The sequence below is a fragment of the Arachis hypogaea genome, chromosome 8, assembly GCF_003086295.3.
Source record: "Arachis hypogaea cultivar Tifrunner chromosome 8, arahy.Tifrunner.gnm2.J5K5, whole genome shotgun sequence".
Classification (NCBI taxonomy): domain Eukaryota; kingdom Viridiplantae; phylum Streptophyta; class Magnoliopsida; order Fabales; family Fabaceae; genus Arachis; species Arachis hypogaea.
Genome location: NC_092043.1, coordinates 39,359,984 through 39,380,367, shown reverse-complemented (window position 1 = coordinate 39,380,367; position 20,384 = coordinate 39,359,984). Strand labels below are relative to the sequence as shown.

Below are 20,384 nucleotides of genomic sequence, written 5' to 3'. Positions count from 1 at the left end.
TCTCAAAATTCTCATTTGAAAGATTGGTGCATGAGATTGGGATGCGCCGATTTCGAGACATCAACTGATGTCGACAAGAGGGGGAGATTGTGCTATTTTTTGCTTGGTCATGTTTTTTCCCATTAGATTTTTCTTGACAAGGTTTTTAATGAGGCAGTCCCGATCATAAAGGATTTTATACTCTTTTTCCTTCACTAAAGTTTTTCCTATTGGGTTTTTCTTTAGTAAGGTTTTAACGAGGCATAATCCTAAATGATCATCCAAGGGGGAGTGTTGTGATAAGCACAAAAGATATGGATGCCCATTAATATCATGGGTGACTTAGTATTCATGTTACCAAGAAAGAATTTACATTTAATGAAGGTTGAAAATATGAACCCTATACATGTATAAATATTAAATGGGGGCTATGAGTCGAAACAATACACAGCAATAATAAAACAAATATTCTCTCTCTTTCTTTCTTACTACAAAGCACTTTCTCTCTTCGTATACTACTAATATAATATTAACATATTATCTTTATAGTAGTATAATAGTATTGGTAAATACTAATAGTAGTGCTTTTCTATTTATACTTTATTTTATTACTTTTTCTTTAATTATTTTACAACATAGAGTTGTTTTTGTTTTTTATAACAAACCTATTTTTCAACTAGGTGACTCTAGTTGTCTACAATCCTAATCGATTTCCAAGTAAAACTGTAAAGTTATTGGTTCTTTTTTCAAAAAGTTGGTAACATGCATAGAGAATTAATTTTTAATTAATTAATATTAGTTAATTTTTTTATTTTTAATTTTTTAATTTTTTTTTAAGATTTAGTATTTAAAATTGAATTTAGGATTTATAACTTCTATTATGTGTGAATTTCACAACTTTGATTCAAGAGTAATTAGACTTTTACTTTCTTAATTTACTATTTTTTTTTTTTACTTTAGAAGATATTATTTTTAAGATTTAAGGTAAAATTTGTAATAAAAATATAATTTTAAAAAAGTTAGTTGATATTAGTTGAAAAATAATTAGTTATCAAGTTGAACTCTCTTATTTTTTGCATAGAATCTGGGTTCTCACATGTTCAAAAAAGTACATGACCTTGTCATGTTCATTGATTTGATTGTGCAAACACTAGCTGAATGTTTTAACAATAATCTGATATCATCGGTTACGAAAGACTACAATTTGATATCAATATACTTTTTCAAGTTTTAAAGGACTAAGCTAAATTCATAAATATCAATTCTTTTGGGCAAAATTCAAGGTCTCACGATCAATCTCGTCCACTTTGAGGCGTAGGATCCTACCGTTGTCTTCCTCGGTCCATTGAATGGAATTCGTGCTCAGCTGCTTAATAATCTTCTACAACATAAATTACGAATATCTTTAATTTTTAATCGATTGAGCAAAATGCTCCACAAAGCATTTTCGTCAAAAATGAAACAATTTTCAATATCTACCTCGTAAAAGAATTATTTAACTTGGTTTAGGAGGTTTAAAAATTCCTAAGATATACGCGTATCATGCATGTATATGAGTTTATCATATGCATTTTAGGTTCCCTTATGGCATGATAGCACTATTATCGAACATTTTAAAACTTATCAATATTAAAATGATGCTGCTTTATAAATTTATCAATGCCAATCAAATAATAGGCAAAACTTGATATATTAGTCCTCACATCACTTTAGAGACACTAAATTATAAATTATACTTAACTTTTTCAAAATTTTATGAAATTCACCTCAAGCAAATTATTTTTTTCCAAATTTCTTTTTAGGAGAGTTTAATACTTAATTGTCAAACAATTTGTCTTACGCCTTTCAAAATATAAGAATATCAAATATAATGTTACTTGAACCTCAGGATGACAATGTATATTTTATAAGTTGAGTAATTTGAGATTAATTTCACCAAAATGTGTAGGAAGCTAAGAGTGATAAGTTCTTTCATTAGCAAAAATATTTTTTGAACTCCAAAAGTTCATGTCTACTTAGACACTTCTCAAATTGAGAAAATTTATCAAGTTCTTACCAGTTTTTTCCTTGTTCCTTTCTTATCTTCATCTCCTGTCCCAACTATGACTTTAAGGTACTTGATTGCTGGAAATGCCAAACAAGTACCAAGTCATGAAACCCCTTTGAAAATCAAATAACTTGGAAGGAAAGAGTTAGTTGCCTAAGCTTACAATGAATGCCAGAGAGAGTAGTCAAATGAAACTTGACAAGACGAAGGGCTTCCTTTGGTTCATGTTCGCTCAAGTCAAGAGGTATAGCATCATCATTGGATTCACTGCCATCAAAATTCAACAAATGCTTTTTCTCTTTCAATGAGACACCAAAGCACACATGATTTAAGACATCGCTTTTTATTTACTTATTTTGGCTACTTACCTAGACTGAAGAAGCTTTTGTGCAGATTTTTCATCTGCTTCTCGAGCCATTCTGTTATAAAAGTGTCCCTGTACGTTAAAGAAGATTGTAAACAATCGAATATCAACAACAAATGCATGGATGATGAGTAAATATCATCTATGATACTGACATATAGCTCCAATGGCATATGAAAATAAAACCCAATTGCCTTGAGATAGCCACTAATAAAGTACCCATAGAACACAAACTAGACACCTTGAAAAAGAACAAGACAGTTTGAACGTACATTCTGTATATAATTGCATCCTATAAACCTCTAAAGCGTGCACTCAAACACACACAGTGACACAAGAAAGAATTGAATTATTAACAGGAGATATCCGAAAATACCAGATTCAAAATAAAATGCAAGAAAAGGACAAAATAAAAACGAACATATCACAAGATTCATATATACCTGTTCCATAAGTCTGTCTGCCCGTGCATAATCACCCTTAGCAAATGCATCAACAGCCTACAAAACAGCCGAGATAATTAACACTACTTACCAACCGCATTTAGCATTTTCTGCAGAAAAGAAGGCCATGACATCTTCCTATATGAAAACAGTGGCAGCTGCTATCGCAACTATTGATCCTGGCAAGTCCACAAGTTCCATTACATACAAACATTTTTTACTTTTGTGTGTCCAGAAATATCAAGGAAAAGCAAAGGAAAGAATCTTACAGCACTGTAGTATTCTTTCATGGTAGCCCAATTTTCCCTCACTGCTCTACGCAGCACATTATAGCTATTCTCATCTTCGTCGCTCTCTGCATTTGAAGTAATGTGGCAAAGAGAATTGACAACAGAATAAATACATTTAAACAGAGTTCAGAAACAAGATTCAATGAATCAATACAGAAGAAAAGGATTTTGCATAGAAAGAGTCGTTCGTGTATTGCAGCAATGTTACAAAACCACAATGCTAACATGAGAAAGAGTAAGTTGACCTAAGATCTTGGCACAAAGCTTAACGTATATGTTGTGAGTGATATGGTGTGGCATGTGACTTGAAGGATACGTTATTATTTTACGAAACTAATTTTCCATCTACGAAAGCATCTCAGTTAATCATATGAAATTCTTAGAGATATTTATCTTGTCTGGGTCCTAGTCTTGGAAACACCAAAGAATAATCATTGAACTAATACCAGATTTTTATTATATTCTCATCATTTCTTAATTTTGGTAAAGCATATATCGTCAACACACCTTCCTTTATAACTTGTGGCACTACAGTAGTACTTTGCTGAACTTTTGGGGTATCTTCTGGAATTCTTACAACTCGTCTACCATAACGATATGGGGTTGATCTCACTGGAAGCCTATGCTTTGGCTGTTCTTCAGACCTTTGTGGAAAAGAAAATAATGATCCTAAGATTTCTTTCTGAAGCCCTACTTTATCAATTGAATTGCATTCTTTCTCGCTGCAAAGAATGTCCACATGAAGTAAAGCACGTTGGAACATGAAAAATATAAAAAGCAGAAAGCAATTACTTAAGATGAAACACTAAGCAAGCATTGACAATGATGCACCTGGATTCAGAGCTTACATCTGGATGCTGATCTTTTAACTGTCAGAAGAGACAAATAAATAAAAAAGAAAACCAAATAAGAAAACTAGAATGAATGTTCATATTAAAACCTAAAAGGCACATCAAATTTCAATTGGATTGTCAATAAGCATAATGTGTTTTAACTTCTTACAGGATGGATTTTGCTCCAAATAAGCGGGTAGATTGATTTTAAAGATTAGAAGCATTACAACAGAATACACGAGAATAGCTGAAATTAGCCCATGCCGGTGCAGGGTCATCAATAATCCCAATCACAATTGACAATCAAATAATGCAAACCATACAAGTATAACTTAATACTTTAGGTTTTCAGCCGAATCCTTACATTTTCACCAGCCAGACCGTGATCGTCATCACCTTTCTCCAATGTAGAAGCTGACATGTCAAGCAGCTCCTCCATTGTCTGCATAACGACTCCAAATCAATTCTTGTATCATAGAGAAATTTTTTCACTTAACTAAAATAATGGAGAGGATTTTGGAAGAAAATGACCTAAATGATCATAAGAAAATGATATTTGATCGTAGAATTTGGACTTATTCTACAACTCAGTTATTGACCAAAACAATACATATCATATGTTGCCACTCATTCTCTCAAAAATCACTTCCTTTGCACGTCCTATTTTAATCAGTGTCATCACAAGGTACACTGCTTAATAGAAAATATTTCAGCAAATTTGAACTTTAAAGAGATACATTATCAAATATGGAAGAAAATAAAAGCTAAAACCTATTCTATGTTGTTCTGTACTTATTTAGTTACCAACAGAACAAACTACATATAGTACTATTTTCTAAGCTTGTTAAAAACAACTTTTTCTGTCAAAGATTATGCTCTTTGCAATGCGATACTTAGTGGCAACTTCAATGAAAATATAGTATGTGTTCATGTAACTAAGCCCAAAAGAGATTACCAAATTGTCCAAAATGCAAATAGGTAAAATCACGTGTACCTTCTTCACATCATATCCACAGAGGCCTGCAAATACCATAGATCAATTTGTCATCTATCAACCACATAGTCAAACAAAAATATTAACAAAGAGCAGTTATTAATATAATGAAATTGTAAAAATGTGACTGTTGCACAAGAAATAAATTTGCAAAATATAGTATGGTCAAGTCTAGACTAAAATCAGAGCGCTATCGTACCAAAAGCAGGACATAGGTAGAATGAAAATGAAAGGTCATAGTAAAAAAGCAACTGGACACTGAAAATATGACAAAAGCTCTGTTGATGTTACCCCAAATTGATGCATCGAGTAAAAGACAATCATGACAACTTGTAACCCACTGTTCTAATAGAGAAATGGTGGTTGTACTCATTTTGCATGGAACTCCATACCGCTCATCCATCATCAATTACCTAAGTTCACCGGATTTGGATCCTCTAAATTTTGAATTTTTACTTTAGAGGGTAAATTGTGATCTTCTACCTTAAATAGTTTCTCTCTCATATTTACTCTTGGCCCCACCTATAAAATAAATGGTGAGAGATCACACTTTACTCTCTAAAGTGAAATTTAAACTTTAGAGGATCCAAATCCAAGTTTACCCATAGCCATCCATTGATGGAATCAATATGGTTTGCCATGCAAAATGAGTATAAATAGTTAAAATACAATCATTACTACTAGTCTTCATGCAATAAGCATCAAACTCATTCTCCATTTATGATGAGTGAAGATTTACCAAGAACATCATGTATCTTATCCTTGTCAAGCTCAAAGCCATCTCCAAGCATCTGAAAGAGGAAGTTTACAACATCATCCCTCATGCTGCCCTTTGCTGCTTCAATTTTCAGTGAATCCCTTTCACTCCATATCTCTGATTCTGGCAGCTCCTTTGCATCTATCTTCGAAGGTTTGCTCTTCACGCCTTGAGTCGGCATTTTCTTCGGGTGAATGTACTCCTTTCCAACAACACCAGAGACAGTGCCAAGTGATACACGATGAGGCTTTGATTTCACTGCACCTGAGTTCCTTTCCCCATGAAGGGAATTCGGAAATTCACTTGCAGAAGACACTTTAGCAGGTTCAGAAATTGTACCCTTGAGCTCATCACTATTAGAGGAGGCACAGAGGATCTCAGCAGCCATATTAACATTGCGTTTCGCCTCACAATATGCACTTGCTATATCCTCCAGAGAAAATAAAGAACCAAAAGATTCAAGCAGAACACTGAGGTCCCTTTCTTCAGCATCAGAGTAGGGAGGCATTTTCAAAATGTTCTTCTCTCCAGCCACTGTAATAGAAAATCTCAGCAAGCAAAAAGAAATGGAAAATCATGCACTTAGCATGTCTGTCAAGAACAGCTTGAACAGAAGCAACAATGATCACAGTGGAGCTACTTTTTCTAAGAAAACTTAATTTCTTAAAAAAAGAAAGAGAGAGATTACAATGACTATTCTCTTAAGTAACTCATGAAAATGCAGTAGACTAGAGTGTTTGTTAGCAGCTAAGGTCTCTCGATTTTCATCATATGTCTCTTCACTTTTCCTTTATTTTCTCTGCTACCAAACAACCGAAGAATGCAAGTTCATACAAATTACAAAATAAAAAAAAAAAAAAACTCAGCTTACAATTTGACTTTATCAATTACGTAAGGCTTCAAACCTTCGTCAAATGTTCATTACAATTTTCTTTTAATTTCCGAGCAATCTAACAAGCAAAAGCGAAGAATGAAAGCACATGGAAAATGATAATAATCACCTTAAAAAAAAAAAGATTCCAGAGATTACGCTGCAAACTACGATACAGGAGCCTTATTCTTCACGCAACTCAAATTTGGAAATGCTGGCGTCAGTGATAGAAAATATTAGTATCATTAAGTCCTTGATTTTTCATCAAACATTTCTTACTTAAATTTTCCTTAATTTTCTCGGCGGCCAAACAAACAGAACAAGTGAAACGCAAAAATGCGAGTTGATATATAAAATTTCAAGTTTCAATTAAAAAAGAAATAGAAAGAGGGAAGAAAATGTAAGAGAATGAAACGGCAGCGTTTAAAGGAGAACCTATAACCTATTGACTATTTTAGGTAGCAGAAGCTTGTGAGTTGTGATGGTTCCGGTGGAAGAATACGAAGCGACCAAAACACTCAAATCGTTAAGTGGAAAGTGGTTGATATGCAGGTATGTAACTGCAAGTATGAGTATGTAAGCCATATATATGCACGAGCATACGTAAAAGTATACGGAGAAAATTACCAATAATAAAAGGAAATTCCATGGAATATCTTTGCTTCCTGCATGTTATTGATTGTGTGTTGGGCTAGCATCGGGTTGTCCAATCCATCTGGTTACCTAGAATCAGGATTGTCCAATCTATCCGACAAAAAAAATAGATCTTCAGAAAATTTTATTTTCAATAAAATTTTATTACATTTTAACTATATAAAAATAGACTTGCTACACATACAAATCTTTTTGTCCTACAAGCTATACAAGTTGGCCCAGCCAAAAAAAAAAATCACGCATACTCACTCTTTAGGATGGAGCATCAAACGCAAGCGTCTCACACAACGGTTGCATTTTCCAAAACACTCATTATGACACATTCTTCCTCTTCTTCCTCAAACAAAACGCAAACCGTCAATTTTCAAGCCATATTCAAAATAAATTACGATTTTGAAGAAACGTTCTAACTCCTCGTGAAAAGTAGAAGAAATCAAGAACAAAAGATACAATTCTCCATAAAAAATCAGCAGAAAAAACGAAAAAACATTATTCAAGGTAACGTACTGTTTTACTATTCTTCAAGGTTTTTCACATTTTTGTTTCTGATTTCGAAATCGAAACACTATATTGTCAGTATTTCTCGCTCTGTTTCTTCTAGGTTCTTCTAGGTTTTACTGTTCTTGTTTTAGATTTCATATTACTATTATGATGAAACTGTTCTTCGTTTACGCTATTTTACATGCTTCTAGTGAATGCTTTAACGTGTATTTTGATCTATTTGGTACATATTTTATGCATGTTTACATGTTTTTTAAGTAGGTTTGTGCATATTTACATGAAAGACTCTTCCTCTTCTAACTGATTTTTGGGTGTATATAGCAAATTTTTTTGTGTATATGGCCGATTGTTGGGTGTATATCTCGGACTTGGCATGCGACTGTTACTTCTAGTGGTTTTTGAACTTAAATATATTTCTGAACTCATATAATGTCATATAATCCAAAAAATGTAGAAGTGTATGGGAGTGATATATATATATTAGGAGTTTTGAAGTCTAATAGTTACTATTCTAATTGTGGTTGACCTTGTAGTGTCATTTTATGGATGTTTGGATGAATTGAATATGATCTTGAACTGATTTAATTTCGTTTAATTAAAAAAAAAATGGATATGAGACTGGGTTTGGGTGTATGTGGCTGATATTAGAGCGTATCTGACTAATCTATGGGTGTATGTTTCTGATTTTTTGGTGTATTTTTTATCGATTGGCAATATCTCATTTTCATTGCACTATGGGGTGTATCTAACTAATCTATGGGTGTATGTCTCTGATTTTTTGGTATATTTATTATCTATTGACAGCATCTCTTTTTTATTGCAGTAAAAATGACAAGCAAAAACCAAGGTGAAAAAATACAATGTAAGCACAAATATATGTCTTAGAGCAAGTCAATTTTTTCTAATACAAATATATCTAAATCTAATGACTTTAATTTTGTTTTGTTTACAGCAAACCAAAGACTTAAAATGTGCAGCCCATTTGTTGAGTAAAAAATTTGAACATATGAGCAAGGAAAAGAGAGTAATTGTTCGGGATTTAGGTTTCGGTAGACTGATGCACATCCCGCCAATGAGGATGCATCACAAACTATTAAAGGAGTTGGCTAACTCCTTTAAATTGGGGAAAAACACACTCGAAACTAGCTACGGTTCGTTTAGAGTTAAACCCAGCACAATAGGGGCTGCGCTTCGCCTCAACGCATCAGGTAACTCATTACAGAAAACCTCTATACTTCCATTCTTTGTAATATATTATTCTGCTATCATATAATCAAGAAACAAATATAGGTGTATATGAGTGATGTTTGGGTGTATATGAGTGATGTTGGGGTGTATATGAGTGGTATTGGGGTGTATATGAGTGATGTTTTGGTGTATTTCAGGTGATTTTCAGTTTAAGTTGTTTTCTTTTTTGTAGGAGATCTATTTCTTGAGAAAGTCAGTTATAAAGAGCTTTCTGAAGAGAACAAACAGGTTTTAGAAGATTCCAGGGAAAGATTCAAAAAAGTCTGACGGATGAAATGATGAGTATTGGTGTTTGGAAATGAACAGGATCACCTCATGTTCAAGAGGATTTTCATCTTCTATATACTGCCAACCACAATAAACAAAATCTCTCCTGTGCACCTAGTACCAATTTTCAAGATGGACAAAATAAAGGAGGGCATCTGGAAAGCCCATGTTCTGAATTTCATCATCAAAAGCATAACTAATTACAATCTGAAAAAGAAAAAAGTCAATCGACAGCTGCCTGTTTACTCTGATGATAGTCTATTTCTATCTGTCAAAAAATATTTTTATTATTATATTTTCTTTTCAAATTTTTTTAATAAAAAAATGAGAATAAATTAGACTTTCATAATTTGATCTAGTTTATCATTAAACAAAATACAAAAATACTAAATTTTTTGTCTCTATCTTTTGTATATTGTTCTTGTCTTGTTTTCAAAACCAAACGCCATACGTTTGTCAGATCCATTATTTTCACTTGGACAAATAAATTTTTAGAAGTGTAACAAATAGCCATATTAAGCACCATATTTTGCCACTGAACCAAACACTAACATACAAGATTGCTTACTCCCAAGTTACAAAAACTAAGTTACAAACACTAATCTCAAGATTGCTTACTCCCATTTTGTAGTTCTATTAAAGCTTAATATACATTCTTTCAAAACATAATAAAAAGGGTTAAATATACAAATATACTTGGTCCATATACTCCACAAAGTCGCAACATGGCATCATCAACAGCACAAATCTTTCCCCATTCTACATTTGTCTCACACAAAATTAGTAAATGGTAAAAGGTTTTGGAAAGAATTGCTCTAAGGGCAGACTAAAAAATAAAGGGTAAGTTTTCTTAAAATTTCTAAGGCAATTAACACATTTGAAACTTCTAGGAAATTTATTTTTCCTTCAAAAGTATTATACTCTAGATTCTTTAGCCTATGCCCTTAGCACAATGATTAGCAAAACCAAACACTGAGATAAAGAGACCTGATACCTAACCCTCTAAATTGCATCTTTTTTGTAACCAAAAGTAATCACCTTATAATTTAGCTTCTGAATTATACAACGAAGCCATTGTTATTAATGTACCCGTTTACTATTCTTTGCTGCTGCTATTTTTTCCTTTCATTCATTGCTCATTACCTTCCACTTGGCATTGGCATAGAAGAACATCTTGGAATAGATTCTGCTCTCAAACTGAATGGTCCCGACGAAGATATTGAAGCCGATGGTCGAAGGAGTGGTGTAGCAGCCCTACTTGAGGCTTCATTTGCAGCTGGCGGCGAAGGAGTAGCCGTAGCAGCTGCTACGGGTTGTAATTCTACTTCAGTTCCAGTGACATGGTCAGTACCAGTTTCAGGGATATCGACCATTCTATCGTCTTCTTCGAGAGATAGTACAGTGCTCGTGTCCGTGTGAATGGTGGAATCATCGGCAAACATACCATGCCTTCTCTTTCTCCTAGCTGCCTTGCCCCATCCATGGATTGTCTCCCTTATCCTCTGTGGAATCAATGCAGCCTTATAGTTTGTTCCCATCTGAAAATAAACATAGAAAGATCTTATTGCATGAGAAATAAAAGTGGCAAGAATCCAGTGATTCAAATTTAACTTTATGCAGTTTAAAATGTTACACATATTTAAGGGGATTTCTATGGTGAATAATGAAATTTGGCGAAGAGTGAATATTGTAACAAAATTTTTTTAAAGGAGTGTGCATTGCATATGATGTCTTTATTTTTTAAATATTTTTTTTTTCCTATTGTAAAAAGAACAATCTTCACTCTTCATTGAAAAACACCATTCACCATAGTGTAAAAGTAATTCCTTTTACACTCGTTACGACTAACGCGAATTGTGATCCAAAAGAAAAAGTTTATTGGACAATAGTATAAAATTCTTTTAACTTAGTACATCGAAATTGAACTTGAATGATTCACTAAACCAACTCCATGCCTTAAAAGCATCACATACACATGGTTCATAATGAAGCCTTGGAATTAGGTGTGCCATCATTGACTTTTTGAGACACACACAACTGAAAACATGTCATATAGTCGGATATATCATAATGATTTTGTTTGGTTTGATCAGGAACTAATTTCTCACTCACTGTTTACATGCCCACTAACAAAATTGGATAAAAATGCCAACTTAGTATAATGTGGAACTTTCTATGATGTCGATGCACAAAAACTAATTTGAATGAAAACAATCTGATATTTTGCCAATGAATATTGAAGAATGAAAGTAGAAAATATCTTCTTGAATTAAACAGATCTATAGGGTCAGCATGACTTATGTTATCTTGTTTTTTGAATTTTGTGAAGTAAATAATGGAGGTTAAAAAATTTGGAAAACAAATTTTCTTGTTTTCCACTATTTTCCACCAACAAAATCCTGAAAGCAGAAAACATACAACAGAAATCGACCGATTTAGGTCGTGGATTACCTGTGTAACGAGCGCATAGAGTGGCAAGGTACTGTAACTGCAGAGAAACTGTCCTGCAAACCTACAAAGTTTATACAGAAAAGGTATAAAATGGCACATGGCTTTTTTAACATCTTAAATAAATGGAATTAAGGATCTCATGGTTTCAGCATACCCTAAGATTAGCCTTAAGTACACAAGCATGTGATTCCTGATAAAGCAGGAATTATAACCAAACTGCCACTGCAATAACAAAAAGGACATTTTAGTACATACAGAACTTCATGCCATTCTTCAGTATCTTATTCTATGGAGTGATTCATCATATCTAAAGTAATTCATTCTGATAACCCTGAAAAAAGGTGGCAATAACTTGCCAAAAAGAAGCTTTTAAGCAATACTAAAATCAACGTGTCTATCATCGAAAATTTGAATAAGGCTATAACATTTGCTTATCGAAAATATATAGCTAGTTATTGTCTTATTTGTTGAAGGAAATAATTATGACTTAAGATGGATAAGGAAGTAGAGAAGTACCCAGAACCAAAAGAATGAAGCCAATTCAAACGCATTCTGCGAAAACAAAACCAGGAAATGAACACGCATCTAGAGTTGGGAGGGAAAAAACAAACAAATTTCATTTAGAAATAACACAAAAGTAGCAGATAAACTATTGTTGCTTACTTGGAAGAGAATGAAGTGGATCAAGGATAGCAATAGTTCAGGCTTATTGAACCAGAAAAGTTCGTCGCGAGGCCTCAACTTTGATCCCGAGAAGTAACCAGTTATTCCGGCATTCTCCAATGCCAACGTTGCAATAACATGCTGGAGCTTTGTTCCCACCAAAAGAACAAGCTGTTCATAAACACGAAATAAAAAGACACGGTAATCAGAAAGTGTTCAACAAAGTAAAATAACTTAAAACAAAGAAAGAAAATAACAAAGATAACTTGCCGAGACAGGAATGATAGCTATCCAGAAATAGAGATTTGATCCTGCGGTAAACCGAGAAAAAGGATAAACGAATTAGCAATTGGAAGATTCTAAGACAACACAAAGACATAGTGAAACCACAATATAATAGCAGCAAGTTATTCTTCTTAGTTGGGTTGACTACTTCAATAACTGACCACAATTATGTTTGAGGTAATCTCACAGAGAAATGGAAATAAAGTGAAAGCTTTGGCCAAAAGAAAGATACAAATCAATTTTAGTAATGGAGGGAATGTGTATATTATTTGAAAATTAAGATTATGAAAAAAAAGAAAAAAATAAGACACACTACCTTTAATGTTGAAAAGCATGAAAGCAACAACAAATCCCCAGAGTAAGCCACTGCAAGAGATTTTACAAACAGACACTGTTAGCTCTCAACTTCATGAAAATAAATTTGTGGAAAAGAAAAACAAATAACCATAACTTAATGCCACACATGCTTAATACGAATAATGTACATTCTTTTCTCTTTACATTGATTATTGCAATGAATCAGAATAGAAAAGTTGAACTACTGCTTAAAAATGCAAAACTGAAGACTCTTTTCCAGAAATTTCTTAGCTAACTGTAACATTGAAATAAAATCATACACAGTATGTAAAGGTCACAACAGATCATGTACTATTGACTTTCTCAATAATGACAACAAAAAATGCTCAACCATTACTAACCTCACACCAACTATCCTTTGGAATTCCTCTTCCATAGATCGAACCATATAGCTGTGAAAATCATATTTTAGTGTGAGGTTGTGATTCTGCCATAAATAAGGAAAAGAGACTGAGTAAAGGAGTACAAAAAAGAAATTAGCGATGCATGAATACTAGAAAATTCAGAGACCCAAGCACTGCATAACAGAGATAAAGTAAGAATTTAATTTACACAGTAAAATAAAACTCAGGTTGCTTTAAATCAAAACCATAGACCAAGATAATCTATTGCATACATACCAAGATAAATCCTTTGCGAAGTGTAAGGTAGTCAGCACGAACCACCGAACGGCCGAATTGTCGGAAAAAACATGTCTACAATTTGATTAAACTTAGAATTAGTTAGTAGTACCAAATAAGTTGTCAAAATGAAACCTCAGTTTATCAAGTCAATATACAACTATATGCAATTGACATAAGTAGATTGACGAAATAACGTATGAATGTAGCAGTTGGGAGTATAAGGTAAAATATCAAAGATTCAACCAGAGAGACTTTGATGTTACAATTTGCTGAAAGTGATGAGAAATGATGCAATTAGGTAACGTGAATTATCAATATTTTACTACTTCATTTGCCATAGCAACTGCAAAATATATTAAGCAAAGCAAATTGATCAAATTATGGCCCAGCTAACCATCTGATTATCAAACTCTTTCTGTTTCAGAATATTTTTATTTAAAGTATTTTCAGACATGCCATTTTTCATCACACGAATTCAAGAACTTAAAGGTAGACATTCGACAAAATACATTAAATGAAATCAAATGTTAATGGGGAAACAAAATAGAGTTATGTAATTACCACCCAAACGAGGAAACTATTTCTGGCCATTGGATTTGATGTATGAACCTTGACAAAGGATGATTGTCTTCGCATTGTCAACTCTCTTGTGATTACTACAGCAATACATGAAATAGTCAATATACTCTCGACAGAACACACAGAAAATCACTTACAAACAACAAATGCATATTAAGAAGTTTTGTGCTTACCTGCCAAAGATCCATGCTGATCCATATGAGCCTCATCCTCCCACACTCTCCAACTATGAATCTGCTTTAAACTATTGGTGTTATTAATTTCTCATGCCAATCAGAAATCTAAAGTTATAACACTTAGATGTTTTGCTGCATACATTAATACATAGTTACCAAAATAAATAAGTAAACATCTAAGTGATAGTGTTCTGTAATATCAAATTTCAGTTCAATGCCATTTAAATTCAAATTAATGTTGAAACATTTCTCACCTTCACAATTGCTAACAACATCGTCAGGCAACTGTAAGATATATGTGTTATTGCCATGACAAAAATAAACCGGTGCAATTGCTCTAGACCTTCATATGACACGAATGGTTCATAACCCTGAGAAACATAACAAATGAAAATTTGACACACGTTGGAGCAATAATTAATGAATAATCATAATAGCCAAAGTTAAACATTGGGGTCTGCTGTTCATGCCTCTTTGCAGGAGCTTCTATTCATGCCCTTCAGCATCCTCCGAGTTAAGCTTGGATAAGCAAAAGCCATCAATAATTTACGTCCTTCAGAGCCATTATCTTCCATTTCTTCATCGATCTCAGATCTTGTGCATGGAGCAAAAGCACTGTTGTAGAACTTTGATGGAAGGCAAATATTGGCTATAATTCTTGAGGTAGCTGTTAGTAGGAGTGATATGAATCCAAGCAACATCAACTCTGAAGATAGCAAAATACAAAACACAAAAGGAAAGAAAAAAGCGAGTTGAATAGTGAAAAAGAGACATGTAACAAAAATATTAACACAGTGAAGAAAAATTCAGTGCATTGTACCTTCTTTCATCTTCTCCAAAGCAGCAAGCAATGGTTTTCGATTAGTTTTCCGCAGCCACTGCAGCCCCAGAGGCCCAGAGGAACAAAAAAACAGACATCAGAACTCATGTCAAAACTGAACACAAAATTTGGCTTATTCATTCCAATTCATAAAACAAGTCCTACAATAGCTCCTCCATTGTTACTCCACAGCTTGCGTTTGCTTAATGCCTTGAACAGGCTTCCAATTTCGCTATGCAAATCTTTGTTAAACTAAAGAACAAGGTTATCAAACTCTCAAGTTAACTCGTAAACTTGTAAGTTTAGGTACCTGATCAAGTTTACAACTTTACAAGCAAACTCTTTCAAGTTTGCTTGTTGATTACACAATTCAAGTTGGTCTAAACTCCCGAGTTTAGGTTAACATCAAAACCAATCCTAAACCGAATAAAACTTCTAAGAAGAAAACTTACGTTACTTAATCTGTGAATGGAGCGCTCCACAAGCAAAGAGACAGCAACAAAGATGGTCAACACAGTGGCAACAGACCATGTAGGAGTCAAGGCAAGCGACCGCGCTTCTTGCACACTATCCGACATATCGAAGTAACCAAATTTACAGACCAAACCTCAAATATGACTATGCCTTAAAAAACCTCAGGCCAACCTATTCAGACTTTACTGACTTAAATTTAAAGGTCTCATTGAAGATCAACTATGCAAATTGTACAAACATTCAGTGCTTAATCAAACTATAACTTAAGTGGGATAATACTGAATCCCACAAATAGAAATCCTAATTGGTTCTGTCTTTGATCAGCAGCTAGTTAGCTTGATCCCTAATTTAGATATAACAAAGAAGGAAGATCCTGTTATTTTTAATGTCTCCAACACAGATTATATAAGATACCCTTAACTACCAGTCTACCACGTTTGACCAAGGGCAATGGCCAACAAAGAGAATCAAGGCAAAGCACCCCCAAAGGAACTTTAGTGGTTCTTCACTCCAAATAAATTCAAAAGTCTAAAAAAACAAATTTAGAACCCCACACACAAGGTGAAATAAGGAAACCCTTTTGGCCTGTTTTAGTTTTCCACCAATCCAATCACTTCAAAAGAAGAAAAACAACAAAAGGGAGATTCTTTTCTTCTTCTTCTTTCTTCAAGGAAGCTCCTTTAAGACTATTAGAGCAAACCCAATTTCCAAATCAAGCTCACATTTCATCAAACACATGGAATACTATTTCTGTATCTCAGAAAAAAGATGATACCCTTTTTGTCATGGTTCAGCAACAGTGGCAAGAGGAGTCAGGGAACATCCTCAAATCATAGTGAAAAGGTCACAGCTTTATTCCAACATCAAACACCCCACCACCTTAAAACACTGTCAGGAACCTAGGAAACTCACACAATGGAACCTGTCTCACCATTACAAGAGAAAATCAGCTAAAGAAAACAATGAAAACTTCACAGATCTCCCTCTCTTTCTCTCTCTCTTCTATGAGTGACAGTCACAATTCAAAGGCTGAAAGAGAGAGAGAGAGAGAGAGAGAGAGTAGAGCTATGAAAATGTAGCAAAACCAAACAACTTACCTAATAACAACTAAAGTACAATGAATGAGTTCAACGGAAAAAACAACATTTAAGATTCCAAAATGAAAGGGGGAAGGCAAAGCGCGTGTATTACAGCTGCAATGGCAATGCGGAATGCAATGTCAGTAACATGAATCTTCCTTTCTCTCTGCTTCTTCACTGGGCCACAGTTGTCTCTCTCCCTGCCAACTCAATTGCAAACTATGTAATGTACCTAACATGCAATGCAAAATACAATCCACATCATTACATTTTCGGGAAGTTTTCAAATATATCGATATACAGTAATTTTTTATTGTTGATTTTAATTATACATATTATATAACGATTAAAAATTTTTAAAATACCGATATATTGATACACTTAAAAATTTTCTTATATTATATTCAAGTAAAACTGTTAACAAAAAACTGAGCTGGTTTCATGGGTTAATATTTTTTTGCCAGTTTTTTTATTCTTTGAAGATTTGTTATCCACTAAATTTTTATTTGAATTGAACTTATCTGATAATTGATTTTCAATTAATATGATTGAACCGATCAAATCGGTATGATTCTTAGAACCATAAATAAAAATAAAAGAAAGAGATTTTTTCTTTGGATCAAGTTATTTTCGTGTCACTTCAAAATTACTAAATCAATTACTACAATTTTTTTTTGTTAAATTGTTTACATTGGAAGAAGTTTTTTTAAAAAGTAAAAAGCCATACAGGCAGTTATTTTTACGTAAAGTTAACATTTAAAAATTATTAAATAATTTGATAATTCTAATTATATTATTATTTAATAATTTTTAATTATTAATTTCACATAAAAATAACTGGATGTGAGTTTCTATCTTTTTTAAATCCTACGTAAGAATTTAATTTGAATTAATAGTCAAATTAATCTTTAAAAGATTAGTCAACTTTTAATTAATCATTTTTGTCATTTTATCACTGGCTCCTTTCTATCAAGATGATATAGAATATTAACTAACGTCATATATGATACTTAGTATGTCCAATTAGACGTTAAACAAATATGTTTAAGAAAATTTATCAATTTAGTCATTAGATTATATTGAAATTAGAATTTATATAATTGAAAAAATAGACTAAAGTGATAAAATTTCATAAATATATTTGGTTAGTGTTTAATTGAACATGTCAAAAATTATATATATTTTTTTGGTTGTCATGGTATTCCCCAACCAACCCAGCAGATCAAAGTTTGATTGTCGTAGATCTGAGCTCCATTTAAGGGCTTGCTGCTGACTAATAGATTTCAAACCCCCGATACTTGCTTATACGGACGAATAAAAAAAAATATGTATTTTTTATTATTTTATTATAAAATATTAATTGACAACATATAAAATTGTTTAATGATAAAAAAAATACATATTTAATCACAATAAAATAATAAAACTTTCATGTTAATGATAATTAATCTCTTATTTAATTTTATTAGTCTTTTCACTTTAGAAAATTTTTAAAAAACTAAGAAAATATCCAAAATTTATATATATTTCACAATATGAAATTTTCGTTTGTATGCTATTTTTTATGTTTTAATCAAGATGAATAACTTCTTCTGTATTTGATTATTTCTATATTTTTATCTTTATATAATACAGAAAATTTAGAGTTTACACAAACCAAAATATGACATGAAACATGCATATGATGTAGTCATAATTAAAGCTAGCACTATTTTGGTACTTCTTCCATTGTAGTTTTTTTAATAGAATAACGTACGTATTAAATTATGTAATGAATAAAATATAAGACTACAACATTTTCATGTCTACAAGGATATAATATAATATGAGATATAACTATATAATATAAGGTATCCTCAAAATATACATAAACTGAATCTTCATGGAGCATGCACGTGTTTCCTCGTTATCTTTCTTTCTTTTGTATAATCCAACTTGTCCTTGTTGCCACCACTATCAACGAATCTATATAGACTATAGTACCCTTTTAATATATATAATATAAATATTACAAAAGTATAGTAAATAAATGCCTCATAAGTTTGATCTTTTTCATGAATCACACATGAAATAAACTACCCAGATGATCCCAATTGGTCAAAGATATCAAATTCAAAATCATAAAAAAAAAGAAAGCAAAAGAAAATAATGTCAATTCGGTGATGATAAGGCTCTTACTATTACTAGTCGATTTTGATTCCAACGTTTCCATCATATAAACATTCAAATATGTCGGTGTCACATATATCGCTATCATGTATCATGTGAAATGATAAAGTTAGAGTATGATTATTTTTTAGTTTAATTATTTTTCTAACCTTTATAATTTTATCAAAATTTTAATTAAATTTTTATATATTTTTTAATTAAATTTTTAAATTATTTTATTTGTATAATTAATTTTTTTTAAAAAAATATATGATCAATAATTTTATTAAATTTTTAATTATAAATATTTTTAATTTATAAAAAATATTCAATTATTTTTATATTTTTTAGTCTAAAAATAATTTAATTATAAAATTAAAAATAATATAAAAATTTAATTAAAAAATATAAAAATTTAATTATAAATTTAATAAAATTATAAAACGAATGGAATAATTAAACTTTATTTTTTCTCACAGAACGTGTCTTTTATTTTATTATTTTTATACAAAAGGATTAATTTTATACGGATGGTGTTGTTTATGATAACATGAATTTTAATACTGGTATCTAAACCCAGATTTCTAATTGAAATTCACTTAAAACCATTGTGAGATTGGATTTAACAAAGTTCAATTTCTTTATTATTTTAATAGATAAAATATAGATTTAATTATTTTGTTGATTTTTATAATTTTATTGAATTTTTAATAGATATTTATATTTTTTTATTGAGTCTTTATATTATAATAAATTTTGTAATTAAGTGTTTGTTGTGATAAAAATATTAGAATTAACAGAATATTTTATTAAACAAAATGAATATGTTTAACATTTAACAGAATATTCTATTAATTCTAATATTTTTGTTATAATGAGGATTTAATTACAAAATCTAATATAATATAAAGACTCAATTAAAAAAATAATATAAAAATTTAATTAAAATTTAATAAAATTATAAAAACTGATTGAATAATAATTAAACTTAAAATATAAGACTAACTTCATTCTCATGATTTGTTTATTTGTATAATTCTGATGGTAACACCATTATTGAATGATTTGTTTATTTATATAATTCTGGTGTACACCATTATTTTATCACATAGAGCTAGAATCATATTATTTTATGTGTACGAAGTTGAGGTACTAGAATAAACAAGATTAGTATTATCAAAAAAAAAAAAGATTAAAGTCAAGTTTAGCAAAATGGAGCTTTATTCCGAACGCTGATTGACAAAAGTTAACGTTCGTGATTTTTTTTTTTTTTTTGTTCTTTTTTAGTAAATAATCATTGCAAATTTTAATACCAATATAAAAGGCAAAAACACATTATACACAAAATCTTTTAGGTAAAGATCAAATTATGAGTTATGACTTTATAGCAAGGCTAAAAAGTAAAAAGTCTAAAAAGAGGAGGGGGAACACAAAATTAAAATAAGAAAGAAGTGAATCATTCTTTTTTTCTTCTTAAAGTA

General features: G+C 31.6%; 2 protein-coding genes across 13 annotated transcripts; both read right to left on the bottom strand.

The window, feature by feature from the left end:
* Nucleotides 1–1,076: 1,076 nt before the first annotated feature.
* On the bottom strand, nt 1,077–7,364 carry LOC112707396 (putative nuclear RNA export factor SDE5). Of its 11 annotated transcripts, XM_072201284.1 has the most exons (13): nt 7,021–7,139; nt 6,709–6,792; nt 5,690–6,241; nt 4,912–4,976; nt 4,321–4,398; nt 3,955–3,992; nt 3,631–3,845; nt 3,103–3,188; nt 2,834–2,890; nt 2,395–2,462; nt 2,190–2,293; nt 2,036–2,103; nt 1,077–1,360 (listed from the first exon to the last, which is right to left on the bottom strand). In XM_072201284.1, exons 3-13 carry the CDS (start codon nt 6,213–6,215, stop codon nt 1,238–1,240), a joined length of 1,428 nt encoding a protein of 475 aa, XP_072057385.1. In that variant the 5' UTR covers nt 6,216–6,241; nt 6,709–6,792; nt 7,021–7,139; the 3' UTR covers nt 1,077–1,237. The 11 variants fall into 11 exon arrangements, with proteins under 11 accessions (XP_072057385.1, XP_072057382.1, XP_072057383.1 ...); XM_072201281.1 differs by lacking the exons at nt 6,709–6,792; nt 7,021–7,139 and adding an exon at nt 7,206–7,364 and having other exon boundaries at nt 4,951–4,976; XM_072201282.1 differs by lacking the exons at nt 6,709–6,792; nt 7,021–7,139 and adding an exon at nt 7,206–7,364 and having other exon boundaries at nt 1,077–1,357; nt 4,951–4,976.
* A 2,411-nt stretch (nt 7,365–9,775) lies between these two features.
* LOC112707395 (MLO-like protein 11) lies at nt 9,776–16,976 on the bottom strand. 2 transcript variants are annotated; one of them, XM_025759112.3, is made up of 16 exons: nt 16,774–16,976; nt 15,655–16,598; nt 15,203–15,260; nt 14,853–15,088; nt 14,637–14,753; nt 14,380–14,440; nt 14,189–14,283; nt 13,625–13,699; nt 13,346–13,431; nt 12,964–13,013; nt 12,633–12,673; nt 12,363–12,533; nt 12,216–12,251; nt 11,854–11,921; nt 11,700–11,760; nt 9,776–10,786 (listed from the first exon to the last, which is right to left on the bottom strand). In XM_025759112.3, the coding sequence occupies exons 2-16, from the start codon at nt 15,778–15,780 to the stop codon at nt 10,388–10,390; spliced, it is 1,680 nt and encodes a 559-aa protein (XP_025614897.1). In that variant the 5' UTR covers nt 15,781–16,598; nt 16,774–16,976; the 3' UTR covers nt 9,776–10,387. The 2 variants fall into 2 exon arrangements, with proteins under 2 accessions (XP_025614897.1, XP_072057379.1); XM_072201278.1 differs by lacking the exon at nt 16,774–16,976 and having other exon boundaries at nt 15,655–16,751.
* Between the last annotated feature and the right edge of the window lie 3,408 nt (nt 16,977–20,384).

Excerpts from the sequence above, each read along its gene's own strand:
- LOC112707396 (XM_072201279.1), bottom strand. The coding sequence starts at position 7,227 with ATGGAATTTCCTTTTATTATTG. Across the intron at positions 4,977-5,689 it reads TAAGATACATGATGTTCTTG|GCCTCTGTGGATATGATGTG; the intron begins GTAAATCTTCAC and ends TGGTATTTGCAG. Across the intron at positions 2,463-2,833 it reads CAGACAGACTTATGGAACAG|GGACACTTTTATAACAGAAT; the intron begins GTATATATGAAT and ends TTTAACGTACAG.
- LOC112707395 (XM_025759112.3), bottom strand. The coding sequence starts at position 15,780 with ATGTCGGATAGTGTGCAAGAAGCGCGGTCGCTTGCCTTGACTCCTACA. Across the intron at positions 14,284-14,379 it reads TCAGCATGGATCTTTGGCAG|TAATCACAAGAGAGTTGACA; the intron begins GTAAGCACAAAA and ends GTATTGCTGTAG. Across the intron at positions 12,534-12,632 it reads TAGCTATCATTCCTGTCTCG|CTTGTTCTTTTGGTGGGAAC; the intron begins GCAAGTTATCTT and ends GTTTATGAACAG.